General features: G+C 46.5%; 1 protein-coding gene across 3 annotated transcripts in view; it reads right to left on the bottom strand.

Moving 5' to 3' along the window:
- Positions 1–18,163, bottom strand: part of Ifnar1 (interferon alpha and beta receptor subunit 1) — a 39,839-nt gene extending 21,676 nt beyond the window's left edge. The window contains exons 1-2 of one of the 3 annotated variants that reach the window (XM_050164824.1): positions 17,984–18,163; positions 12,869–12,992 (exon numbers count right to left, since the gene is read on the bottom strand). In XM_050164824.1, coding sequence (XP_050020781.1) covers positions 12,869–12,992; positions 17,984–18,056 — 197 coding nt within the window. In that variant the 5' untranslated portion in view covers positions 18,057–18,163. Of the gene's footprint in view, positions 1–272; positions 443–12,868; positions 12,993–17,983 lie in introns of those variants that run through there. The other 2 variants (XM_050164823.1, XM_050164822.1) reach the window with 2 other exon arrangements.
- Positions 18,164–22,576: the final 4,413 nt, after the last annotated feature.

Raw genomic sequence — 22,576 nt, 5'->3', positions numbered from 1 at the left:
AAGGCGACTCTCATCTCACTCATCGCTGCGGTCGGGACAAACCGCGCTAGGCTGGGAGAGCGAGTTTCTGCGGCTGTCTGGTCTCCCACCGCCATCTGGCCCCAGGTTTGGGCCCAGGAGTGTCCCCAGGCAGATCAGGGGCGCAGGCGCCGCTTCCTCCGGGAGCGTGACGGGGTCAGCGCGGGGACTCGGGCCACCCACGCCCAGCTCGCGGCCAAGGCCAGGGCTCTCCCTCCCTGCCGCCCAGCCCTCGTCCAGGCCCCTCGGCTCACCTGCGGCTGCAGGCAGCACCCAAGACGCCCCGGCCACCAGCACCAGGGCCGCCGAGCCCAGGAGAGCGAGCATGGTGTCGGTAGGCCAGACCAGTGGCTCGCATCCCCGGCCTCCTCCAGCGGCGCTGTGGAGCTGGAGAGGATCCCAGAGCAGCGTGGCCCTCTCCGCGACGCCCCACCCCTTCCGCGACGTCCCGCCCCTTCCTATAAACCCCGCCCCTCCGCGACGCCCCGCCCTCTCCGGGAGCAAGCAGCTAGGAAAGTCCCTGGCGGTCCAGCCTTAAACTCTTGACTTCTGATCTAGACACCTGGTCACGCCGCACTCCCACTTTCGTAAAGACCGACTATGATAATTATCTCAGGGAGAAAGGCGGGCTGCAGCCAGTATGCTTGCGCAGATCCTCCCGATAACACCCCGACCTCCTCCACTCCCCACCCCTAGCTTCTCAGCTTCCTGTTTTTGTCCTGGGGTGGAGCTGGTGTGGTGGTTGTAGGGTGTTTTCTCATCCGGGGATGGTGCACGGGCTTGCAGGCTGGTGTGGGCATCCCCGAACGCCCGGGATCCGAGGACCCTGGGAGCGGGAAGGCACGGGCCACACATTTACTATCTCAACTGCACACGATTTTTACGCTTGATTCTTTGGTTGAAATCCCACTGGGATTCATGCGATGGTTTGGTGGGTTTTCAATTACACAGCATTTGAATTCTTTCCTAAAAATAGTTTTTAGTTTTTTTTCGTGTATGAGTGTTTTGCCTAAGTGTATATATGTGCGCTATACCTATGTGCATACCTGGTACCGATGGAGGCCAGTAGAACATGCCAGATACCCTGGCACCGGAGTTACCGATTTTAGGAGCTACCCTGTGGGTCCTGGGTCCTGGTATCCGAATTCCAGTCCTCTACAGTGTGCTTTTAGACACCTCTCTAACCCCTTAACTGTTTTCCATAACTGCCTCCTAAAGGGATTTTTATTTATTTGTTGTTTAAGTCATTTTTTAAAAGCATGCTTATCCATCAGCAGTGATACAATATAGAATTATTACAGTGGAGAAAGAAACAATCCCCAAATACCAAGAAATTTTCTGTGTTCTCATATTTCTGACCTTTGAAATTCAAGAACAAATATGTATTCCCAGGTAGTTTCTGGGCTTTGAAAATAATGATACTTTAAGCATAGTTGGTACAAACTTTGCCTCTATAATCTGGATAGCTAGAATTCCTGTTCAAAGACTCAAGTACACTATATTTAATAGTATTTAGAACTACCTTCGAGAAGGAAAGTCAATGAGGGGCTGGAGAGATGACTCAGTGGTTGGAAGCACTGACTGCTCTTCCTGGGGACCCTTGTTCAATTCCCAGCACCCACATGGCAGCTCGCAGCTGTCTGTAACAGTTCCAGGGGATCTGACACCCTCACACTGACCTGCATACAGACACCAATGCACATTAACAACAATAGTCAATGAAAACATAATCTAAAATTCGGGTCTCACAGTAAGATCAACAGCCCTTCATGAAATCACATGTAGCCGATGCCCAACTAAAGACTTGTGTTTCACAAAGTGTACGTGTGAACTCCTGATAAGCACGTTAGCTGTGGTAAATTACCTATTCTTGTTCTATAACATGCTATGCCCTCATGTACATGTTTACTTAGACACATGTAGCCATAGGCTAGGACCCACAAATGAAGGAGAACATTTTCCTCCCAAGATGGTGGCCTTGCTTAATTATGTATTTGAAGTTCATTCATCTTGTGGAATATCATTTTAACTGGGCAAAGATGTGTTATGTTTGTTAATGCTCCAGAATATTACCTTAGCCTTGTAGAGGTGTGTTACCTTTGCTAATACTCCAGAATATTACCTTAGCCGTGTAGAGGTGTGTTACCTTTGTTAATACTCTAGAATATTACCTTAGCCGTGTAGAGGTGTGTTACCTTTGCTAATACTCCAGAATATTACCTTAGCCGTGTAGAGGTGTGTTACCTTTGTTAATACTCTAGAATATTACCTTAGCCGTGTAGAGGTGTGTTACCTTTGTTAATACTCCAGAATATTACCTTAGCCGTGTAGAGGTGTGTTATATTTGTTAATACTCCAGAATATTACCTTAGCCGTGTAGAGGTGTGTTACCTTTGTTAATACTCTAGAATATTACCTTAGCCGTGTAGAGGTGTGTTACATTTGTTTATGCTGCCTGTGTTTAATGTTGTAAGGATGTGTGTTTAATTATGTAAAGATTTGTTGCGTGTGGTTCACCTTGTAAGGCTCCCGATTGGTCTAATAAACAACTGCCAATAGCTAGGCAGGAGAGGGATAGGTGGAGCTGCCGGGGCAGAGAATAAATAGAAGGAGAGAAAGCTTCAGAGAGAAGAGACCAGGGGAGACAAAAGGGAGAGCCTGGGGCTAGGAACCAGGCCAGCCAGACGTAGAGACAGCAGGAATGTAAGGAAAAAGGAAAAAAAAAAAAAAACCCTGAGGCAAAACAGAGATAAAGAGAAACAGATTAAAATAAGAGCTAAGATAAGGCTGAGCATTCATAACTGATTTTAAGTCTCCGTGTCCTGTTTTCAGAGCTGGTTGGTAGCCAGAAAGAAAAAGCCTGGTACACATTAATTTTTTTCTTAAAAGTTTTGTGATTGTTTTCCTTTATAGCTGAATAATATTTCATATCTTATATGTCCCAGATTCTCAGGATCCACTCATCTGTTGGTGGACAAGTAGGCTGGGTCCATTTCCCTCCTATACTGACAAAGCGCAGTCAACAGGAGGGTGCAGGTATCTCTGTGACGGGGTGTGGAGAGCGCACAGAGGGAAATAGCTGGCTCATGTGGTGGTTCTGATTTGAGGAACCCCAGAATGGTTTCCACAGTGACTATTGATTTGCATCCATCAGCGGTGAGTAATAGTTTCTTTTTCCCGCATTCTCTCCAACATTCGTCAAACTTCTTGATGACAGCCATTCTGACAGGGGTGGGGTGGCATCTCCAAATTTGCTGATGGCTCTAGACCTTGAATACTCGAAAAGTAGTTATTGACCATGTATTCATGTTTTTGAAAACTGCATTCAACCCATTGGTCCATTTGGTGACTGGTAGTTTTATTTCCTTGGTATTTAGCTTCTGTAACTCTTTGTGGGTTTCCCATATCAGAACCTTGTCTGAGGTGTATCGGGTGAAGATTCCCCCATCATGTGGCCTGTGTGTTCCTCTGATGTCTCTGTGGACGAGCAGAAGCTCAGCGTGTGACGTGCTGTCGTGGATGCCGGGGATGAGTCCCGCTCAGAGACTTCTTGCCTCCCCCGTGTGGTGTGTGTGGTGCACAGTGTTCCCTGTGTTTTTGTCTGGATGTTTCAGGTTTTAAATTAAGGTCTTTGATCCATTTAGAATTGGCTTTTGTGAAAACCACAACTCTAGTTTCATTCTTCTGCAGTGGACGTCCAGTTTGGCCAGCATCATTTGCTGAGTGTTTTTCTCCGCATGCCTCTTTTGTCAAGAGTTGGATGGACACAGCTTGGTCAGTTTCTCTCCAGGCCTGTGATCTGTTCGCTGGTCTGTTTTAATGCCAGGCTGTCCTTATCTCTAAAGTATAATTTGGAGGTGTATATAACGTTAGGGCTGCCTTGACTGTTAGTCATTGCTTGTGGTTCCATATGAATCCCCGAATTATTTTCATTGCATCTCTGAAATATGACATTGGAATTTTGATGCATATTGCATTAAATCTATAGATTAATTTCCACATGTCAGTTCTGCCAATTGGAGAGCCTGTCAGATCTTTCTATTGTTTAATATTTTCTTGGATTTTCATTTCAGTGTCTTGAGATTTTCATTGTAGAGGTGTTTCTTCTTTAGGTATATCCCTAGGAACTTTTTTTTTGTACAGCCCTAGGAACTTTTTGGGCGGGGTTGGGAAGCTATTTGAATGGGACAGGCCCCCTAACTTCTTCCTTGGTGACTATATTGTTGGCATATATGAAAACTATCTTTTAAAGTATTGATTGTATCCTGCAACTTTTCTGTGTTTATTAGCTCCAGTTTTCTAGTAGCTTCTATAGCAGTTTTAAAGTATAGAATCATGTTATCTGCAAATAGAGATAGTGTGGCTTCTTGGTATTCCGTTTTTAGTCCCTCTATGACCTCCCCTTATTTAATTGCTATAGCTAAGCCTATGAGCAATATTTCAAACGAGAGAGGAGAGAGTAAGCGTCCTTGTCTCATTACTGATTTTTGAAGAAATGCTCGCTCTTCATCCCCATTTAATATTGGCTATAGGTTGTATATATGTAAACTTTACTATTTTGAGTTTTGTGTTTCTAACAGTTCCAGGACTTTTTTTTCTTGTTTTTCAAGACAGGGTTTCTCTGTGTAACAGTCGTAGCTGTCCTGGAGCTCACTCTTTAGACCAGGCTGGCCTCAAACTTGCAGAGATCCTCTTGCCTCTGTGTCCCCAGTACTGGGATTAAAGGCGTGTGACACCACTGCCCAGCTGTTTCCAGGACTTTTATCAAGAGGACATGTTCACCGTTGTCAAACGCCTTTTTGGTGTCAGTTGAGTTAGTTATGTGTCTCTGTCCTCCAGTTTGTTTATACAGTGCATTACGTACATTGATTTGCATATGCTGGACCAAGCTTGCCTTTCTTGGGTGAAGCTCACTTGGATATAATATATATTCTTCTCAAGGTGTTCGTGAATTTGGTTTGCAAGTATTTTGCCAAAAAATAATTTTTTTATATATACCCACAGTTTCTTTAGTCTATGTTTTCTTTGTTGGTTCTTTACCTGGTTTTTGAAGTTAGACTTTCTTTGGACCTCCAGCCCCCAGATAATTACATGGAGACTTATTAATTATGAAAGCTCAGCTTTAGCTTAGGCTTGTTCCCAACTAGCTCTTAAAATGTAAACTAACCTGTTTATATTAATCTACATTCTGACACATGGCTCATTACCTCTCCTCAATATTGTATGTCCCACTTCCTCTGTATCTCACTGGTGAATCCCTGCAGCTCTGATTCCTTCCCAGAGTTCCTATCTGTCTGGAAGTCCCGCCTATCCTCTCCTGCTTAGCTATTGGCCATTCAGATATTTTTAAAACCAATCAGAAGGTGTCTAGGCAGAGACACATCTTCACTTTGTATTTTGCAGAACAAACTAGGAAGTACTGAGATCTTTCTTGGAGTTTGATAGCATCCCAGTAATCAATCTGGTCCTAGGCTTTTCTTTGAGTGGAGACTTTTTGTTTTTAATTTTAAATTTTGGAAACAGGGTTTCTCCGTGTAGTTCTGGCTGTCCTGATGGTTGCTCTGTAGACCAGGCTGAGCTCAAACTCACATGCTCCTGAGTGCTGACTGAGCAAGCAAGTGCTGGAGGCTGAGAGGAAGCTTTTGATCACAACTTCTGTCTCATTGCTTGTGATGCGCCCAAGTTATTTATATCTTCTGACTGTAATTCTGGTAGATGATATGCATTCAGAAATTCTATTCCTATGTCTTACAGAATTTTAGAGTGTAAGTTTATGGAGCATACTCTAATAAGGTCCTGTAATTTGCTTGATTCTGTTGTAATGGCATTCTTTTGATCTCTTATTTTAATTTGTTTCTTCTCTTTTTGTCAGATTGGCTAAATGTTTGTCAATCTTACAAAAAAGAAAAAAAGAAAAAGAAAATACAAAAAACTTAGATGCTTTTTTGATTTTTGATATATATTACTTTTTCCTAATTCCTTTTGCACCATAAGGAAGAATTCATCATGATATCCAAGATTCTCTGTCTCCTAAGAACCGGTTCTGTATGCCAAGAGTTGCTGTAATAGGCACTCAGACCTTAGTACAATAGATACCATGCTAGATGCACCATTCTGACCTTAGAACCTAGCTCGCCGGCCCCAACACCTGCCAAAACAGGAACAAAGACTTCACCCATCCAAGACCCCATCTGTAGTTCCAGGGTCTGAGGAAGTCCCTGTAGGGGTTTGACTTAGAATGACCCCCATTGATTTGAATGCTTGGTAGCACTAGTTAAAAGGATTAGGACGGGTAGCCTTGTTAGAGGGATGTGTCACCAGGCCCAGGCTCTCTCTCTCTCTTCCTGTTGCCCATGGAACTGGATGTAGAACTCTCAGCTACTTATCCAGCTCCATGTCTGCTTGTAGGCAGCCATGCTCCCCACCATAATGGACTAAACCTCTGAAACTGTAAGGAAGCCCTAATTAAATGCTTTCTTTTGTAAGAGTTGCTGTGGTCATGGTGTCTCCTCGCAGCAATAGAACACTAAGACAGTCCCTAAATGTCCCTTGCTTTTGGCTTTTGTAGTTTTGCTTCTCACTGACTGTTCTAACTGAGGGTGTGCCAACCTGAATTATATTTTTCTGCATAAAAAGCAAAGATCAGTGAGGCTTGGGGCTGCATGATGGGGGCAAAGCTTCCCAGGTAGCCACTGGCTAGCAATATAGACCTTTGGCTTTAAGAGTGTTCCTGTAAGCCTGGCGGTAATGACACACGCCTTTAATTCCAGCACTTGGGAGGCAGAGGCAGGTGGATCTCTGTGAGTTCAAGGCTAGCCTGGTGTACAGAGCTAGTTCTAGGACAGCCAGGACTACCTAGAGAAACCCTATCTGGGACGGGGGGGGGGGAGAGGGAGAGTGCCCATGCATTTTCAGGAATCACCTTTTGCCACTGCTGCCTGAGGACACGTGACAATGATGGTTATTACTACAGTGAGAGAGTGTGTTACTGACATTTGATAGAGCCAAACCATGTTAAGAATCCCATGAGGCAAGGACAGCTTTCCCTCAAGGAATTCCCTGGCCCGAATGTCACCAGTGCAGAGAAACCCTTGCTTAGGTGACCACGTGGAAATTATGCAAATAAGGGTTCTAATTTAGCAACAGTGGCCTCAAGAATCATAAGTTTCATTCTGTTGCTGAGGGAAGGGTTTATTTGACGTACACTTCCAGGTCACAGGCTGTTGGTAAGGGAAGTTGGTGCAGGAACTTGAAGCAGAAACCACAGAAGAATGCTGCTTGCTGGCTCACTCTTAGGCTACACTAAGTCAGCTAGTTTAGCTTACACCCGAAATAATCACACAGAAACTGTATTAATTAAATCACTGCTTGGCCCACCTCTAACTTATTGACTAACGCCTACATCTTATTTAACCCACCTCCATTAATCTGTTCATTACCACAAGGGTATGGTCTAACAGCAAAGTTTCAGCATTTCTATCTTAGGTGGCGGCTCCATGGTGTCTCTCTCTGCCTTTCTTTCTCCCAGAATTCAGTTCCATCTTCCCTGCCTACCTAAGTTCTGCCCTATCAACTGGCCAAGGCAGTTTCTTTATTCATTAATGGCAATCACAGCACACAGAGGGGACTCCCACATCAGGTTGCTGTGTAACTTTGGAGCCTGTCCTGGAATTAGCTCTTCTTGTACACCAGGCTGGCCTCGAACTCACAGAGATCCTCTGCCTCTGCCTCCTGAATGCTGGGATTAAAGGCATGCTCCATCACCATCCAGCTAGGTAACTTTCTTATATAACCCAGGACCATCAGTCTACGAAATGGCACCATCTACAAAGAATTTGCCCTATGACATCAATTAACAATAAAGACAGCCTTCCACAGACGTACCCAAAGGCCAATCCTATCTACACAATTCCTCAAGCCAGGCAATGAATTCCAGGTGGTTCTAGGCTATGCCAAGTGATCGATCAGTGATCTATTTCAGAGGCAAGCTGGGGTTTGGCAAGGTTGCTCAGCAGAAAGCACTTAATGAAGGGCAAATGACCTTCATTAAAACTCGGGAACCCTCTTGGTGGGAAGACAGAGAGGACCCCACAACTGACCTCTGATCCCCACACAAATGCAGCATGCATAATACACAAGTAAATGTAGTAAAAGCAAACTGGCCCCCAGAGGCTGGTGCCCCATAACTCTAACATACAGAACACAAAGCTGCGGATACACTTCATAATACTGCACCCAACCGCAAAGCTTCGATTCCCCCATCTCAGGCAGGCTTTCCTTCCCCACAGCACAGTTAGAAGTCTAAGGTGCAGAGTTACACCCTGGAGAGTTGTTTTTACTTCAGTATTTGAACTGTTTTCCCTAAAAGTAATTTCATAAATTAGTCAATGACACTTGCTCATGGAATCATTTAGATAACCGATACAGACATGCAATGACTTCCTAGTCGGGGTCAGGTTAATACCTGAGGAGGAATGGTAGCTGGAGAAGATTTATAAAGATGGAATGTGGACTTAGCCACATTAATGTGTAATATGGAAATAGACATCCATGTTAGTCAGGGTTCATGGACAGAACTGATAAAGCAGATGTATGCCTGCATGTATGTATGTATGCATGTATGTGTGTATGCATGTATGTGTGGGATTACTAGAGTGGCTTAGAGACTGTGGTCCAGCTAGTCCAACAATGGCTGTCTCCCAGGACCAAGTCCAAACAATGTCTCAGCTGGTCTTCAGTACACATTAGAATCTAGGAGTAGCGGGCTCTAATGCCAGTGAAGGAATGGACTTGTCAGCAAGAGCAAGCAGGCAGAGAGAGCAACCTTCTTTCCTCCGTGTCCTGAAGGTGTGACCCAGATCAAAGGTGGATTTTCCCACCCCAGAAGATTTGGACTTAGGGTGGGTCTTTTCCACAGCTGTCTGACTAAGCAAGATATATTTAGGAGTGCACAAGGGATTGGCCAGACACTGTCTCCCCCGAAGTCGGACTTTCAGAGGGTAGCCCCGACTGGCTTTTGATGCTCCTTTTACTAGGAAGGTTTAGGGTTGGTATAAAGCAGCTATTGAGATACTGCTCCTAGCACCTGGACAGAGAAGTTGGGACCCAGGGCTCCAGGCTGCCTGTGGAGGGTAGATAAGGGCAAGAATACGTCATGTACAAGGGGAGTCATCACAGCCGTCAGGACTTTAGCAAGGCAAAGGGGTGGCTGGACATCACGGGGTTATAAGTTCAACATAGGTTGAGATATATGGTTTCCAGGATACATTAGGCTTAGGAAACAGAAACTTATTCTTGTAATCTACAGAGACAGTAACAATGGGTAGCAGTGAGGTACAGAGACAGTAACAATGGGTTGTAGTGTGGCTGGTGTTTTGGTTTCATATCTTCCCACTTCAAACAACTCAGTCAAGAAAAATTCCTCACAGGTGTACCCAGCTACTTGGGTGTTAGTTAATTCCAGATGTAGTCAAGTTAATAACCAAGAATAGCCATCACAACGTATTAAAATATTTTAAAATAAATTTATTATTATTATTATGTTTGTGCATACTTTAAATATGTGTGCCAAATTGAGGAATTATAGTCCCAAGTGAAAAAATTGAGGTAAGGCATGCATGAACCACCATCAGAACCTCAGCTCGCAGGAGCTCAGGCAGGAGAAATGTCATGAGTTTGAAGCCAGCCTGGGCTACAGAGTTTCAGGCCAGCCTGGGCTATAGTGCTAGATGCTGTCTCAAAAAAACCTTGGTTTACTGTATTTTGGGGGATTAATAAATTTTTCTTCAGACCAGAAAGATGTATTATTTCCATCTGAGACTTGTACCTGGACAAAGAATGTTCCCGGGTAAGGCACTTTGATGAGAGACACAGCGTGGAGTCTGGACATTTGCACAGGCAGCCACTGGTGTCCATTTATCTGAATCTCTTCCGGAAACACTTTTTAAATAGCCACTTTGAAAGAACAATGTAGTAATGAGGAGCGGGTTGCGTCCCTGCCACCCGGCTAGTTTATACCTGAAATAACCACGTGGAAATCATATTAATTAGACACTGTCTGGCCCATTAGTTCTAACCTCCTATTGGCTACCTCTTACATATTTGTTTAACCCATCTCCATTAATGTGTATCGCCACACTGACTGCGTGAATATGAAACTCGCCCCACTGTCCTCTTAACCCACCACGATTCGTTATCTGTGTCCTTCCGTGTTCCTGGAGACGGAGCTCATCTGTCCGTGGATGGCTACTGCATTCAAGGGAGCTCCTTACAGTGGGACGAGTTTCATATTTTCTTAGAAAACACTTTATCATACTCACAACTACAGCAGAATACAATTTGAAACATGGCTATCTAACTGATACAAGACTCATTCATAAGTTTAGTCTCAAGAATTAACTTCATGTTCTTTATCGCTCCTGACCACGGAGGCATTCAGGAAAGTACGTGATGTAACAGGCTTCCAATATCTGTTAAGTAAAGAGTGAGTATCACACACAATGTAGATCAGTCTTTCCGATTGGTTTCCCTAGAGACTGTGTCTCCCTCGGTATTCCAGGGTGGCTCGGAACACACAGCATAGCCCAGGATCGCCTGTCATTGCTATCCTCCAGCCTCTGCCCCCTGAGTGCTGGGATCCTAGGCGTGAGCCACTCTGCCTGCAGACAGGTCATTTGAGACATAGTGACAGTGATGTTCTAGATGCAGAGACTGAACGGCTCACTCGTTCCGTCTCTCATCAGTGCTGCCCGTCCACACGGTGAGGAACACACAGTAGATGCGGAGTAGGCCAGGTCTGCTCATACCCCAGCTCACCACTCCCATCACCCTCTGGGCACTTCAGGTTTGGCTTAAATAAATTATTTTTATTTTATTTAAAACATTTTTTTATTTAAGTATGTGGGTATGTACGTGAGAATACAGGGCCCACAGACATTGCCTGAGCTGGAGTTACAGACGGTTGTGAGCGGCCTGACCTGGCCACGGGTCCCCAGGAGTGCCCCGAACTGCTGAGGCATCTCCCTAGCACCACAGAGTACTTTATATAAAACCACTCACTCTGTGCTCAGACAGACTTTAGAGCTAAACTCCTCCTCCTTCCCAGAGTACCTGGACAGCTCCTTTAGAACCACGCTTCCTTTCACTCTCAGAACTGCCCGGACTCGGATGGTAAGTTACTCACTACCACAGCTGTCACCTCCATTAACACCACAGGGACAACGCAGACACTGACAGCAGCGGAGGGCAGACTCAGTCTGCACAACTCCGCCCCACTGCTGTTAGTGCGCAGGTCTCTGCAAGGGGACTGCTTGCAAGGCCAGCAGCGCTACAGGGTGAGGACGATGCATCTGCCAGGACAGAGGGCACAGATGACCGTAAACTGGGTCTGGGATAATAGTGTTTGCGTGAGACTCTGGCCGTCTGCTCTTATGGGTAACTTTAAAGGCATCTGGGAAGATCCCCACTACACCTAAGTCAGCCGCTGGGTGAAGAACCCAACCTAAGGCAAAGAACAAATGGTATCAAAACTCAAAACGTAATGTACGGGAAACCCGCTAGAGAGACAACGTGCCTGTGCACACAGACACAGTTAGGAATCTCTGGGTCACTGTCTTAGTAACACGTGGAAACACAGTGCAGGGGTGGGGGAAGCACTGGGGTCCTGACACCTTCCTTCACTACTGACTCCATCCTACACAGGGACAAAGGGGTGCATCGGGACCCCACACCGAGCAGGGGATGGGGGGCAGCACCTCCTGAGATGGGCCCTCCTTAGGCCTGCCTTAGAGGGCCTCTGTTGATCGCCCTGGCAAATGGGAGACAGAAAGTCAGTGCTGAGAAAGAGGCACTGACGAAAGCATTCAGTCTATGGAAATGCAGGGTCTGAAACACTCATGCATATGAACTGTATCTAATCTAGGGCTGGAGAGGAGGCTCAGTAAGGAGCAGCACTCACTGCTCTTGCAGAGCACCCACATGGTTCACAACCTTCCCTAACTACAGTTCCTGGGAGTCCAGTGCTCTATTCTGGCTTCTGGCCTCCACAGGCACCAGGCATGCACATGGTTTACACACACACACACACACACACACACACACACACACACACACACAGAGGCAAAATAGTCATGCACATAAATTAGCCTAATTTTTAAAAAGTGAAACCTTTGTGTATGGCAGTAATGAAAGGAAAACTGACTGCAGAAGGCTGTGAGAGGCTGTTCCAGGACCCAGCATGTCAAGACAGTTCAGACACCAGAACACATTTAGTGAATATGTGACATCCATGCAGAGAAGGGATGGGAGAGGCTGTGTACTACTCTCAACCACAGACCTCAAGAAACGTCTTCTTTGTTTGTTTGTGTGTGCGTGCGCATGTGTCTGTGCAAACACACCACAGCACATGAGTGGGGGGTCAGAGGACAACTTGCAGGAACTGGTTCTTTCCTTCCACGCAGGTCCTGGAAATCCACTTAGTCTCTCAAGCTTGGCGGCATGCACTTCTGCCCGCTGAGCCATCTCACCAGCCCTTCGGCTCAGCTCGGCCTCCACTGAGACAGTCACAAATGTGATGGGAAGTAGAACTCTATGATGAAAACGAATGCTTCCCACATTAAAAAGAAATCATGGAGCCGGGCGGTGGTGGCGCACACCTTTAATCCCAGCGCTTGGGAGTCAGAGGCAGGCAGATCTCTGTGAGTTCGAGGCCATCCTGGTCTACAGAGAGTTCTAAGACAGGCTCCAAAGCTACAGAGAAACCCAGTCTCAAAACAACAACAAAAACAACAACAACAACAAAACAGTTCCAAAAAAGCCCCGTATCATTTCAGCAGGCCAGTTAGTCACCTACGTTTGATATTCTGCTGAGAAAGTCACATTGTTCACTGACTCTTCATTGCGGCCCCACTTTAGGGTAAGGCTGTCATCTATAATATAGACGTCTATATCCCCAGGAGGTTCCAGATCTTCTCCACCTAGAAAGCCAACAAACAACAAAATGATTATTTATATAAAAATATTTTATAAATTGTTATTATTCACATCAATAACTCGACTGTTTGCATTCCTTTCCTTTTTTTTTTTTTAAGCTGTGATGTCTAAGAGCCACCACCACACCAGCATGTACACTAACCCTCTGGGTGCAATAGGGGCACACACACACACTGGCGGTCACCAATGGCTTCACCAACTGAACTTCAGATCTGCTTAACAAGACAGAAACCCTTCCTGGCACCGGAAACTTGTCAGCTGTCCAGGCCTACTGAAGTCATGGATCTTGGCAGAGAACCTACAAATGTCACTCTAATAAACCATCATAATCCCTAACTCTGTTTTAAATGTTTGTCCTTACACCCCCAGGGAAGTGTACTTCTCTGTGCAGCAGAGGGAGAGCATAACAGAAAAATAAACTGATCAAAATGCAAAGTCGTGGAGTCCCAAGTTGTACCTAAGGCTCAGGGACCGCTGGGGAAGAGGGAGCGTTAGGAGCCAGGGAAACAGGGAATTGACTGTGTCTCCTAGCAATGCCAGAGGCTACATCCATGACGGCTCCCCAACATGACTGCCTGACATGACCTAGCCGAGCACGTCACCATCAGACATGCTAACGTGGAAGGGAAAAGCTCAGGAGGCCTCTGTCCTAGAGAAACAAACGAAGAAGTACGGGCAACCGGGAATGCAGTCAGCACGTCCATCATTGGATGTCCAGTATCAAATGGTCAGCCTGAAAACACATACGCCGGAAACATTATACAGATTAAGAAGGGTGTTACTTACACATTTAGGAATACGTCCGAACACACACACAGTCACAGGAAAAGAGACGGTGAATCTGAGAGAATGAGGACAGGGACTGCTGGTACGTGAGAGGGTACGGACTCCAGTTCCTAGGCTGGAATTTTTAATCTTTTCATATCTGGTTCCACTGTTATGTCCTATATTGAAAACGTCTGCAGCAAGGCCATCATGTCCTATCCTGACACGCTTCTAACCCAGAAGTTTACAGATTACAGTCAGATTACATGAGGAGATACCGGAGAAAACATTTTCTGATTCTTTTTTCTTTTTACCTGCCGGGGCGAGGTATCTATCAAGTCTCTCCACTCTCAGTATTTACTTTCTCAGTGTTGGGGATGAAAGTCGTGGTCTGGCATATGCTAGGCACTACATCCCTAGGACCCCATCAGAGCCTTTGAACTTCACCCCTAACCTGCATCTGTCCTGCTCTCTGTATCTTCTTAACTTGGGCCCCATTCCATTTGTTGGAATTTACAGATTCTGTGCAGGAAGGGCAGTAACTGGGCATATAAGATTAACAAAGGATCCAATAGCATTTGTAGCAGTTATAATATTCTGTTCATAATATTCGTTTTCATATTTATATGTAGGAGTACTTTGCCTGCATGTACACCATGTCCTTGTCTGGTCAGAAAAGGCATCAGGTCTACCTAAACCTGGAGTTACAAGTGTTTGAATGCTGCCACATGGGTGCTGGGAACTGAACTTGGGTCCTCTGAAAGAACAGCCAGTGTTCTAAACTGCTGAGTCATCTCTCTAGACCCCAGTTCATAATATTTTAATCGAAATGAATGTAAGCCCAAGAGGAAGTGGAGATCTGATGAGGTATAGCCAGGGAGGATGTATCTTCCTAGTGCTAACTGAAAGAGCCCAACGGTAGAGGGATTTTGGTACTTGGGTGACCACTCCTAAGAGAATGGATGGTGTAGGAACTCAGCAGAGTCACTGAACCGGGAGGATATAAGATGAACAGCTGAGGTTTCAGGAGTACTGTGACCTTGAGGAATCCCCTAGGAAAACATTGCAGCCATCCCATGACTTTGGTCACAAGACACCTCAGGCACACCTGAGGCCCTTGCATTATTGTGTATTGCAAACGATATATAAGAAAGGACTAGAGTCCTGTGGCATGCAATGCTCTCCTTTAGGAAGACGTGTAAAATTAGATTAGGGACCTTGGTATGATTTAATACTTTGAGTAACAATCAATAAACATGCCTTTCTAAGGCTGTTAGGGGTTCAGCCCCTCAGAAGAGGCTTCAGCATTCCATCTTGGAGTGCCTCTCTTCAGCTGACCCGTGCTGTATGGTGCGCCCCAACAAATGGAGATTTGGCAATGAGAGTTAACTGGATTCTGTTTTCACAGATTTTTTTGGTGTCGGTAATAATAGTCAGCCTCCCCTCAGCATGGAGCATACCATTTCTTAATTGTGTATGTGTCTGTGTGTGGGCACGTTCATGCCAGAGCGAGCAGTGGAGGTCTGAGGACAAACTGCTGGAGCTGGTGCTCTCTCTCTCTCTGTCTCTCTCTCTGTCTCTCTCTCTGTCTCTCTGTCTCTCTCTGTCTCTCTCTCTGTCTCTCTCTGTCTCTCTCTGTCTCTCTCTCTTTCTCTCTCATGTAGGTGGGGCCTGAACTCAGGTCCTCAGGCTTGGGGGCAGGTGCCTTTTCCTGCTTAGCCATATTGTTGGTCCAGCATGTAAAGTTTATATAGGGGCATTCCTTATAATTTTTTAAAATTTGCTTATAATTTCAGTTGTCTCCAGCCTTTGATGTTCGTCTCGAAGGCCAGTAGGGTGTACTGTTTTCTGAAGTGTGATGTAAATATAAAGACATACAGCCATACATTTATGCACTAAGATTTCATTAACATGTTGAACAATTTTCTTGGTCTAAAGTCCAAGATGGCCCTTGCTAGGATACAAAGCATGATTTAATTTAGTTAAAAATTTTTTGACATTTGGTCTTAGAACCAACATTACAATCTCAAATTTAGAGTAATAACTCATTTATTTTTTAACATTATTAACCCTTTAGGGGGAAGAGAGGATTAACAGAAAGAGAACTAGGAAGGAGACTTTTAAATGAATAGTCAACTATTTTATTTTAAATATTTTAAGAAAATAGCTCTGGTTGGGTGTGGTAGTGCACACTTTTAATCCCAGCATTCTAGAGGCAGAGGTAGGTTGATCTCTATGAGTTCCAGTTCTGCCATGGCCACACAGTGAGACCCATCTCAAAACAACCCAACTCTGGCGTGGCGCGGTAGCATATGCCAGTAACCCCAGTCCTCAAGCAGCAGAGGCAAGAGCCTTCAAGTTCAAAGCCAGCCAGGCTACATAGTGAGAGCCTGTCCTAATAAACACAAACACAAGAGCAGGGAAGGCTCAGCTGACAAACGTGCTGGCTGCGCAAGCATCAGTGCAGTGATAACTTATTTGTGATCTAACAAATAAAGCTTGCTTGAAGATCAGAGCGAGCCACTTGTAAGCCATAGAGGCAAGGCACTGGGGGCACACAGTTTTAATCCCAGCACTCAGGAGGCAGAGTCGGAAGGATCTCTGAGAGTTCAAGGCCATCCTGGACTACACAAGGTAAGTCTAAAAGAGAATCAGAGCCAGGCTGTGGTGGCTCACACCTTTCATCCCAGTACTTGGGAGACACACGCACACCTCTGATGCCAGCTCTAGGAAGGTGGAGACAGACAGGGATATGGCTGGGCAGAGAGGGGGATATAGCATTTAGTCTAAGGACTTGTAGAGATGGGATACCCATTTCCTTCTGAGCATTGTAGAGGTGACTACACTAGTGGCTGACTGCTCAGCTTCTCTGATCTTTCAGCTTTCACCACCTAATATCTGACTCCGGGGTTTTTACTATAAAGACCAACCAGAATTCGCGCTACACACAAGGACCTGAGTTCGCCTCCAGCTGGATGTGGCAGCAGGCGCCAGTCATCCCAGGGCCCAGCAGATGGCAGCAGGAGGGTGCCTGGTGCTTGATGAGTGGCCAATATATTATCCAGCTCCACGTTCAGAGACCCTGTCCAGAAAAGGTGGACAGCACCAGAGCACAGCACCTGACAGTGACCTCTGACCTCCCGTTTCAGGAGCACATAGCAGCACACTGTGCACACAGGCACACTTCAAAACAACAGCCCAGCGTAGCTAAGCCACAAGGCTCCCAGGAATAGACTCACAAGGTACGATTTTCGATTCAGTCAGTAACTGGTGCACAGTGTTAGGCGAGCTAGTTAATGTCTCAGGGCCTCAGTTTCCTCATCTGTGGAATGGCGGCGCTGAAAGTTTAGTTTACCTCTTTAAAAGACTTAGCGGCGAGCCCAGTAAATGCTCCTGTGAATTATGCTTTAGTCCAGAGTTAGGTCAGTTCTTCTGAGACACATTCTCACCATTATCCTCTCTCCTCAACCCCGCCTCAGTCTCTCCAGTGCTGGCACAACTGGCTAAAATTAATTTTTTAATGTACACCCTCCTCAATGTCCATTTTACATGAAAATAGGGAGGGGTTCCCTTTTATACTGAAGTAAACCCGATCGTGAAGCTTTCCAAGACCAAGGGCTTCAAAACATCACCTGGGGCTGCGTCGGGCCACTTGCACGAATTTCCAGGACTGGGTGCTATCTGCAGGGTGAGACTTGGGGTGTCCCGTACCTTTCTAAGAGCAATCGGGACTTACTAGCAGCCTCACAAAACCCCAGGAGTCCTGGCTAGCACGCCGGGCTGTCTTCCTCGGGGTGCTTAGGCCACTGTGAAAAGATCGCTCTTGTCTATCCCCCATAGAGAAGTCATAGCTCTTCTGATGCAACAAACTAGCCCGGCGGTTTCCTGGCTTGCTTGTTATTGTTTTGGTAGCCTGCTGCAACCTCGGCTGGCCCGTTAAGGCGACTCTCATCTCACTCATCGCTGCGGTCGGGACAAACCGCGCTAGGCTGGGAGAGCGAGTTTCTGCGGCTGTCTGGTCTCCCACCGCCATCTGGCCCCAGGTTTGGGCCCAGGAGTGTCCCCAGGCAGATCAGGGGCGCAGGCGCCGCTTCCTCCGGGAGCGTGACGGGGTCAGCGCGGGGACTCGGGCCACCCACGCCCAGCTCGCGGCCAAGGCCAGGGCTCTCCCTCCCTGCCGCCCAGCCCTCGTCCAGGCCCCTCGGCTCACCTGCGGCTGCAGGCAGCACCCAAGACGCCCCGGCCACCAGCACCAGGGCCGCCGAGCCCAGGAGAGCGAGCATGGTGTCGGTAGGCCAGACCAGTGGCTCGCATCCCCGGCCTCCTCCAGCGGCGCTGTGGAGCTGGAGAGGATCCCAGAGCAGCGTGGCCCTCTCCGCGACGCCCCACCCCTTCCGCGACGTCCCGCCCCTTCCTATAAACCCCGCCCCTCCGCGACGCCCCGCCCTCTCCGGGAGCAAGCAGCTAGGAAAGTCCCTGGCGGTCCAGCCTTAAACTCTTGACTTCTGATCTAGACACCTGGTCACGCCGCACTCCCACTTTCGTAAAGACCGACTATGATAATTATCTCAGGGAGAAAGGCGGGCTGCAGCCAGTATGCTTGCGCAGATCCTCCCGATAACACCCCGACCTCCTCCACTCCCCACCCCTAGCTTCTCAGCTTCCTGTTTTTGTCCTGGGGTGGAGCTGGTGTGGTGGTTGTAGGGTGTTTTCTCATCCGGGGATGGTGCACGGGCTTGCAGGCTGGTGTGGGCATCCCCGAACGCCCGGGATCCGAGGACCCTGGGAGCGGGAAGGCACGGGCCACACATTTACTATCTCAACTGCACACGATTTTTACGCTTGATTCTTTGGTTGAAATCCCACTGGGATTCATGCGATGGTTTGGTGGGTTTTCAATTACACAGCATTTGAATTCTTTCCTAAAAATAGTTTTTAGTTTTTTTTCGTGTATGAGTGTTTTGCCTAAGTGTATATATGTGCGCTATACCTATGTGCATACCTGGTACCGATGGAGGCCAGTAGAACATGCCAGATACCCTGGCACCGGAGTTACCGATTTTAGGAGCTACCCTGTGGGTCCTGGGTCCTGGTATCCGAATTCCAGTCCTCTACAGTGTGCTTTTAGACACCTCTCTAACCCCTTAACTGTTTTCCATAACTGCCTCCTAAAGGGATTTTTATTTATTTGTTGTTTAAGTCATTTTTTAAAAGCATGCTTATCCATCAGCAGTGATACAATATAGAATTATTACAGTGGAGAAAGAAACAATCCCCAAATACCAAGAAATTTTCTGTGTTCTCATATTTCTGACCTTTGAAATTCAAGAACAAATATGTATTCCCAGGTAGTTTCTGGGCTTTGAAAATAATGATACTTTAAGCATAGTTGGTACAAACTTTGCCTCTATAATCTGGATAGCTAGAATTCCTGTTCAAAGACTCAAGTACACTATATTTAATAGTATTTAGAACTACCTTCGAGAAGGAAAGTCAATGAGGGGCTGGAGAGATGACTCAGTGGTTGGAAGCACTGACTGCTCTTCCTGGGGACCCTTGTTCAATTCCCAGCACCCACATGGCAGCTCGCAGCTGTCTGTAACAGTTCCAGGGGATCTGACACCCTCACACTGACCTGCATACAGACACCAATGCACATTAACAACAATAGTCAATGAAAACATAATCTAAAATTCGGGTCTCACAGTAAGATCAACAGCCCTTCATGAAATCACATGTAGCCGATGCCCAACTAAAGACTTGTGTTTCACAAAGTGTACGTGTGAACTCCTGATAAGCACGTTAGCTGTGGTAAATTACCTATTCTTGTTCTATAACATGCTATGCCCTCATGTACATGTTTACTTAGACACATGTAGCCATAGGCTAGGACCCACAAATGAAGGAGAACATTTTCCTCCCAAGATGGTGGCCTTGCTTAATTATGTATTTGAAGTTCATTCATCTTGTGGAATATCATTTTAACTGGGCAAAGATGTGTTATGTTTGTTAATGCTCCAGAATATTACCTTAGCCTTGTAGAGGTGTGTTACCTTTGCTAATACTCCAGAATATTACCTTAGCCGTGTAGAGGTGTGTTACCTTTGTTAATACTCTAGAATATTACCTTAGCCATGTAGAGGTGTGTTACCTTTGTTAATACTCCAGAATATTACCTTAGCCGTGTAGAGGTGTGTTATATTTGTTAATACTCCAGAATATTNATAAAGCAGCTATTGAGATACTGCTCCTAGCACCTGGACAGAGAAGTTGGGACCCAGGGCTCCAGGCTGCCTGTGGAGGGTAGATAAGGGCAAGAATACGTCATGTACAAGGGGAGTCATCACAGCCGTCAGGACTTTAGCAAGGCAAAGGGGTGGCTGGACATCACGGGGTTATAAGTTCAACATAGGTTGAGATATATGGTTTCCAGGATACATTAGGCTTAGGAAACAGAAACTTATTCTTGTAATCTACAGAGACAGTAACAATGGGTAGCAGTGAGGTACAGAGACAGTAACAATGGGTTGTAGTGTGGCTGGTGTTTTGGTTTCATATCTTCCCACTTCAAACAACTCAGTCAAGAAAAATTCCTCACAGGTGTACCCAGCTACTTGGGTGTTAGTTAATTCCAGATGTAGTCAAGTTAATAACCAAGAATAGCCATCACAACGTATTAAAATATTTTAAAATAAATTTATTATTATTATTATGTTTGTGCATACTTTAAATATGTGTGCCAAATTGAGGAATTATAGTCCCAAGTGAAAAAATTGAGGTAAGGCATGCATGAACCACCATCAGAACCTCAGCTCGCAGGAGCTCAGGCAGGAGAAATGTCATGAGTTTGAAGCCAGCCTGGGCTACAGAGTTTCAGGCCAGCCTGGGCTATAGTGCTAGATGCTGTCTCAAAAAAACCTTGGTTTACTGTATTTTGGGGGATTAATAAATTTTTCTTCAGACCAGAAAGATGTATTATTTCCATCTGAGACTTGTACCTGGACAAAGAATGTTCCCGGGTAAGGCACTTTGATGAGAGACACAGCGTGGAGTCTGGACATTTGCACAGGCAGCCACTGGTGTCCATTTATCTGAATCTCTTCCGGAAACACTTTTTAAATAGCCACTTTGAAAGAACAATGTAGTAATGAGGAGCGGGTTGCGTCCCTGCCACCCGGCTAGTTTATACCTGAAATAACCACGTGGAAATCATATTAATTAGACACTGTCTGGCCCATTAGTTCTAACCTCCTATTGGCTACCTCTTACATATTTGTTTAACCCATCTCCATTAATGTGTATCGCCACACTGACTGCGTGAATATGAAACTCGCCCCACTGTCCTCTTAACCCACCACGATTCGTTATCTGTGTCCTTCCGTGTTCCTGGAGACGGAGCTCATCTGTCCGTGGATGGCTACTGCATTCAAGGGAGCTCCTTACAGTGGGACGAGTTTCATATTTTCTTAGAAAACACTTTATCATACTCACAACTACAGCAGAATACAATTTGAAACATGGCTATCTAACTGATACAAGACTCATAAGTTTAGTCGCAAGAAGTAACTTCATGTTCTTTATCGCTCCTGACCACGGAGGCATTCAGGAAAGTACGTGATGTAACAGGCTTCCAATATCTGTTAAATAAAGAGTGACTATCACACATGATGTAGATCACAGTCTTTCCGATTGTTTTCCTGCGAGCCCAGGAGAGCGAGCCTGGTGTCAGGACGTCAGCCGACCGACTTCCAAAGTCCATTGTCACTTCAAGTGGCGCGCCAAAAAAAGCCTTGGTCCGGGCCGCCCTCGGAGAACCCCGCCCCTGTGCCCGCCCCGCCCCTTTCTTATTCCCCCCCCCCCCGTTCCCCACCCCTCTGCATACGTTCCGCCCCCTTACTCCGCCCCGCCCCTTTCCTATTTCCCGCTCCCTACCCCTCCGCCTCCGCCCCACTCTTCCGTCCCACTAGGCTCCGTCCGTGAGAACTCCTCCCCTTCCGCTTCGTCCCGCACCCCTCCGTTCTGGCTGGCTCCCTCCATGAAAGCTCCTCCTTTTCCGCCCCGCCCCGCTTCTCCGTCAAGGCTCCGCCCCCTAAGAGGTGGAGGCGAACACGGAGTGGGAAAGTAGACCACTGCAAAAGCCTTGTTCCCCTAAATTCCGACCCGTGACAGGTCGTGGCCCACCCCACTACCGGGAAGCCTGCCTTTAACTGTCCAGTAGGGAGGTGAACGCAAACGCGCCGTCTATTCGCCTGTGCAGAGGTCCCCATCGCCGTTGTTCCCTTTTTGTTTTTGCATCGAGGTGGTTCGTGCTCTGAGGCTGAGAGCTGATATCCAGGGTCGCTGACTTCGGTTTGGAACCTGGTGTGGGGATTCCCGGGGTCGGGGGCCCTCGGTTGCTGGGACTAGTGAGGCACCAGCGAGGCAAGTGCAGAGAGGTGATGTGTCGAGCACCGGCCTCCGGAATGACTGCCTCTCTCTCAGATTATGGGTCCCTGACACTATCAGTAAACAGCTTGAGCCTGCCTATCAGACGGTTATTTAACTACATAGCTTAAGACTACGTTATGAAAATGTACAAAGTGAAATTTAAAGAGAAGAATGAGGAACGTTGTCAGCTGCTGGGATGTTGGCCATAGGTACAATGCTTGACAAGCGCGCATGAAATCCTAGGTTCAATGAACTAATTGAACCAGGCACATGCTTCCAGTCTCAGAGCTTGGTTAGCGGAGAGCCCCCAATATATTGAGAGTGGAGAGAGGGCGCCACATCTTTTTAAGAAAACATAAAGCGGTTGTACCTATTT

The sequence above is a fragment of the Alexandromys fortis genome, unplaced genomic scaffold (assembly GCF_014885135.2).
Source record: "Alexandromys fortis isolate MF-2015 unplaced genomic scaffold, M_Fortis_MF-2015_v1.1 scaffold_162, whole genome shotgun sequence".
Taxonomy (NCBI): domain Eukaryota; kingdom Metazoa; phylum Chordata; class Mammalia; order Rodentia; family Cricetidae; genus Alexandromys; species Alexandromys fortis.
Note: the sequence above shows the minus strand (reverse complement) of the source record. Positions and strands in the feature narration are given on the sequence as shown.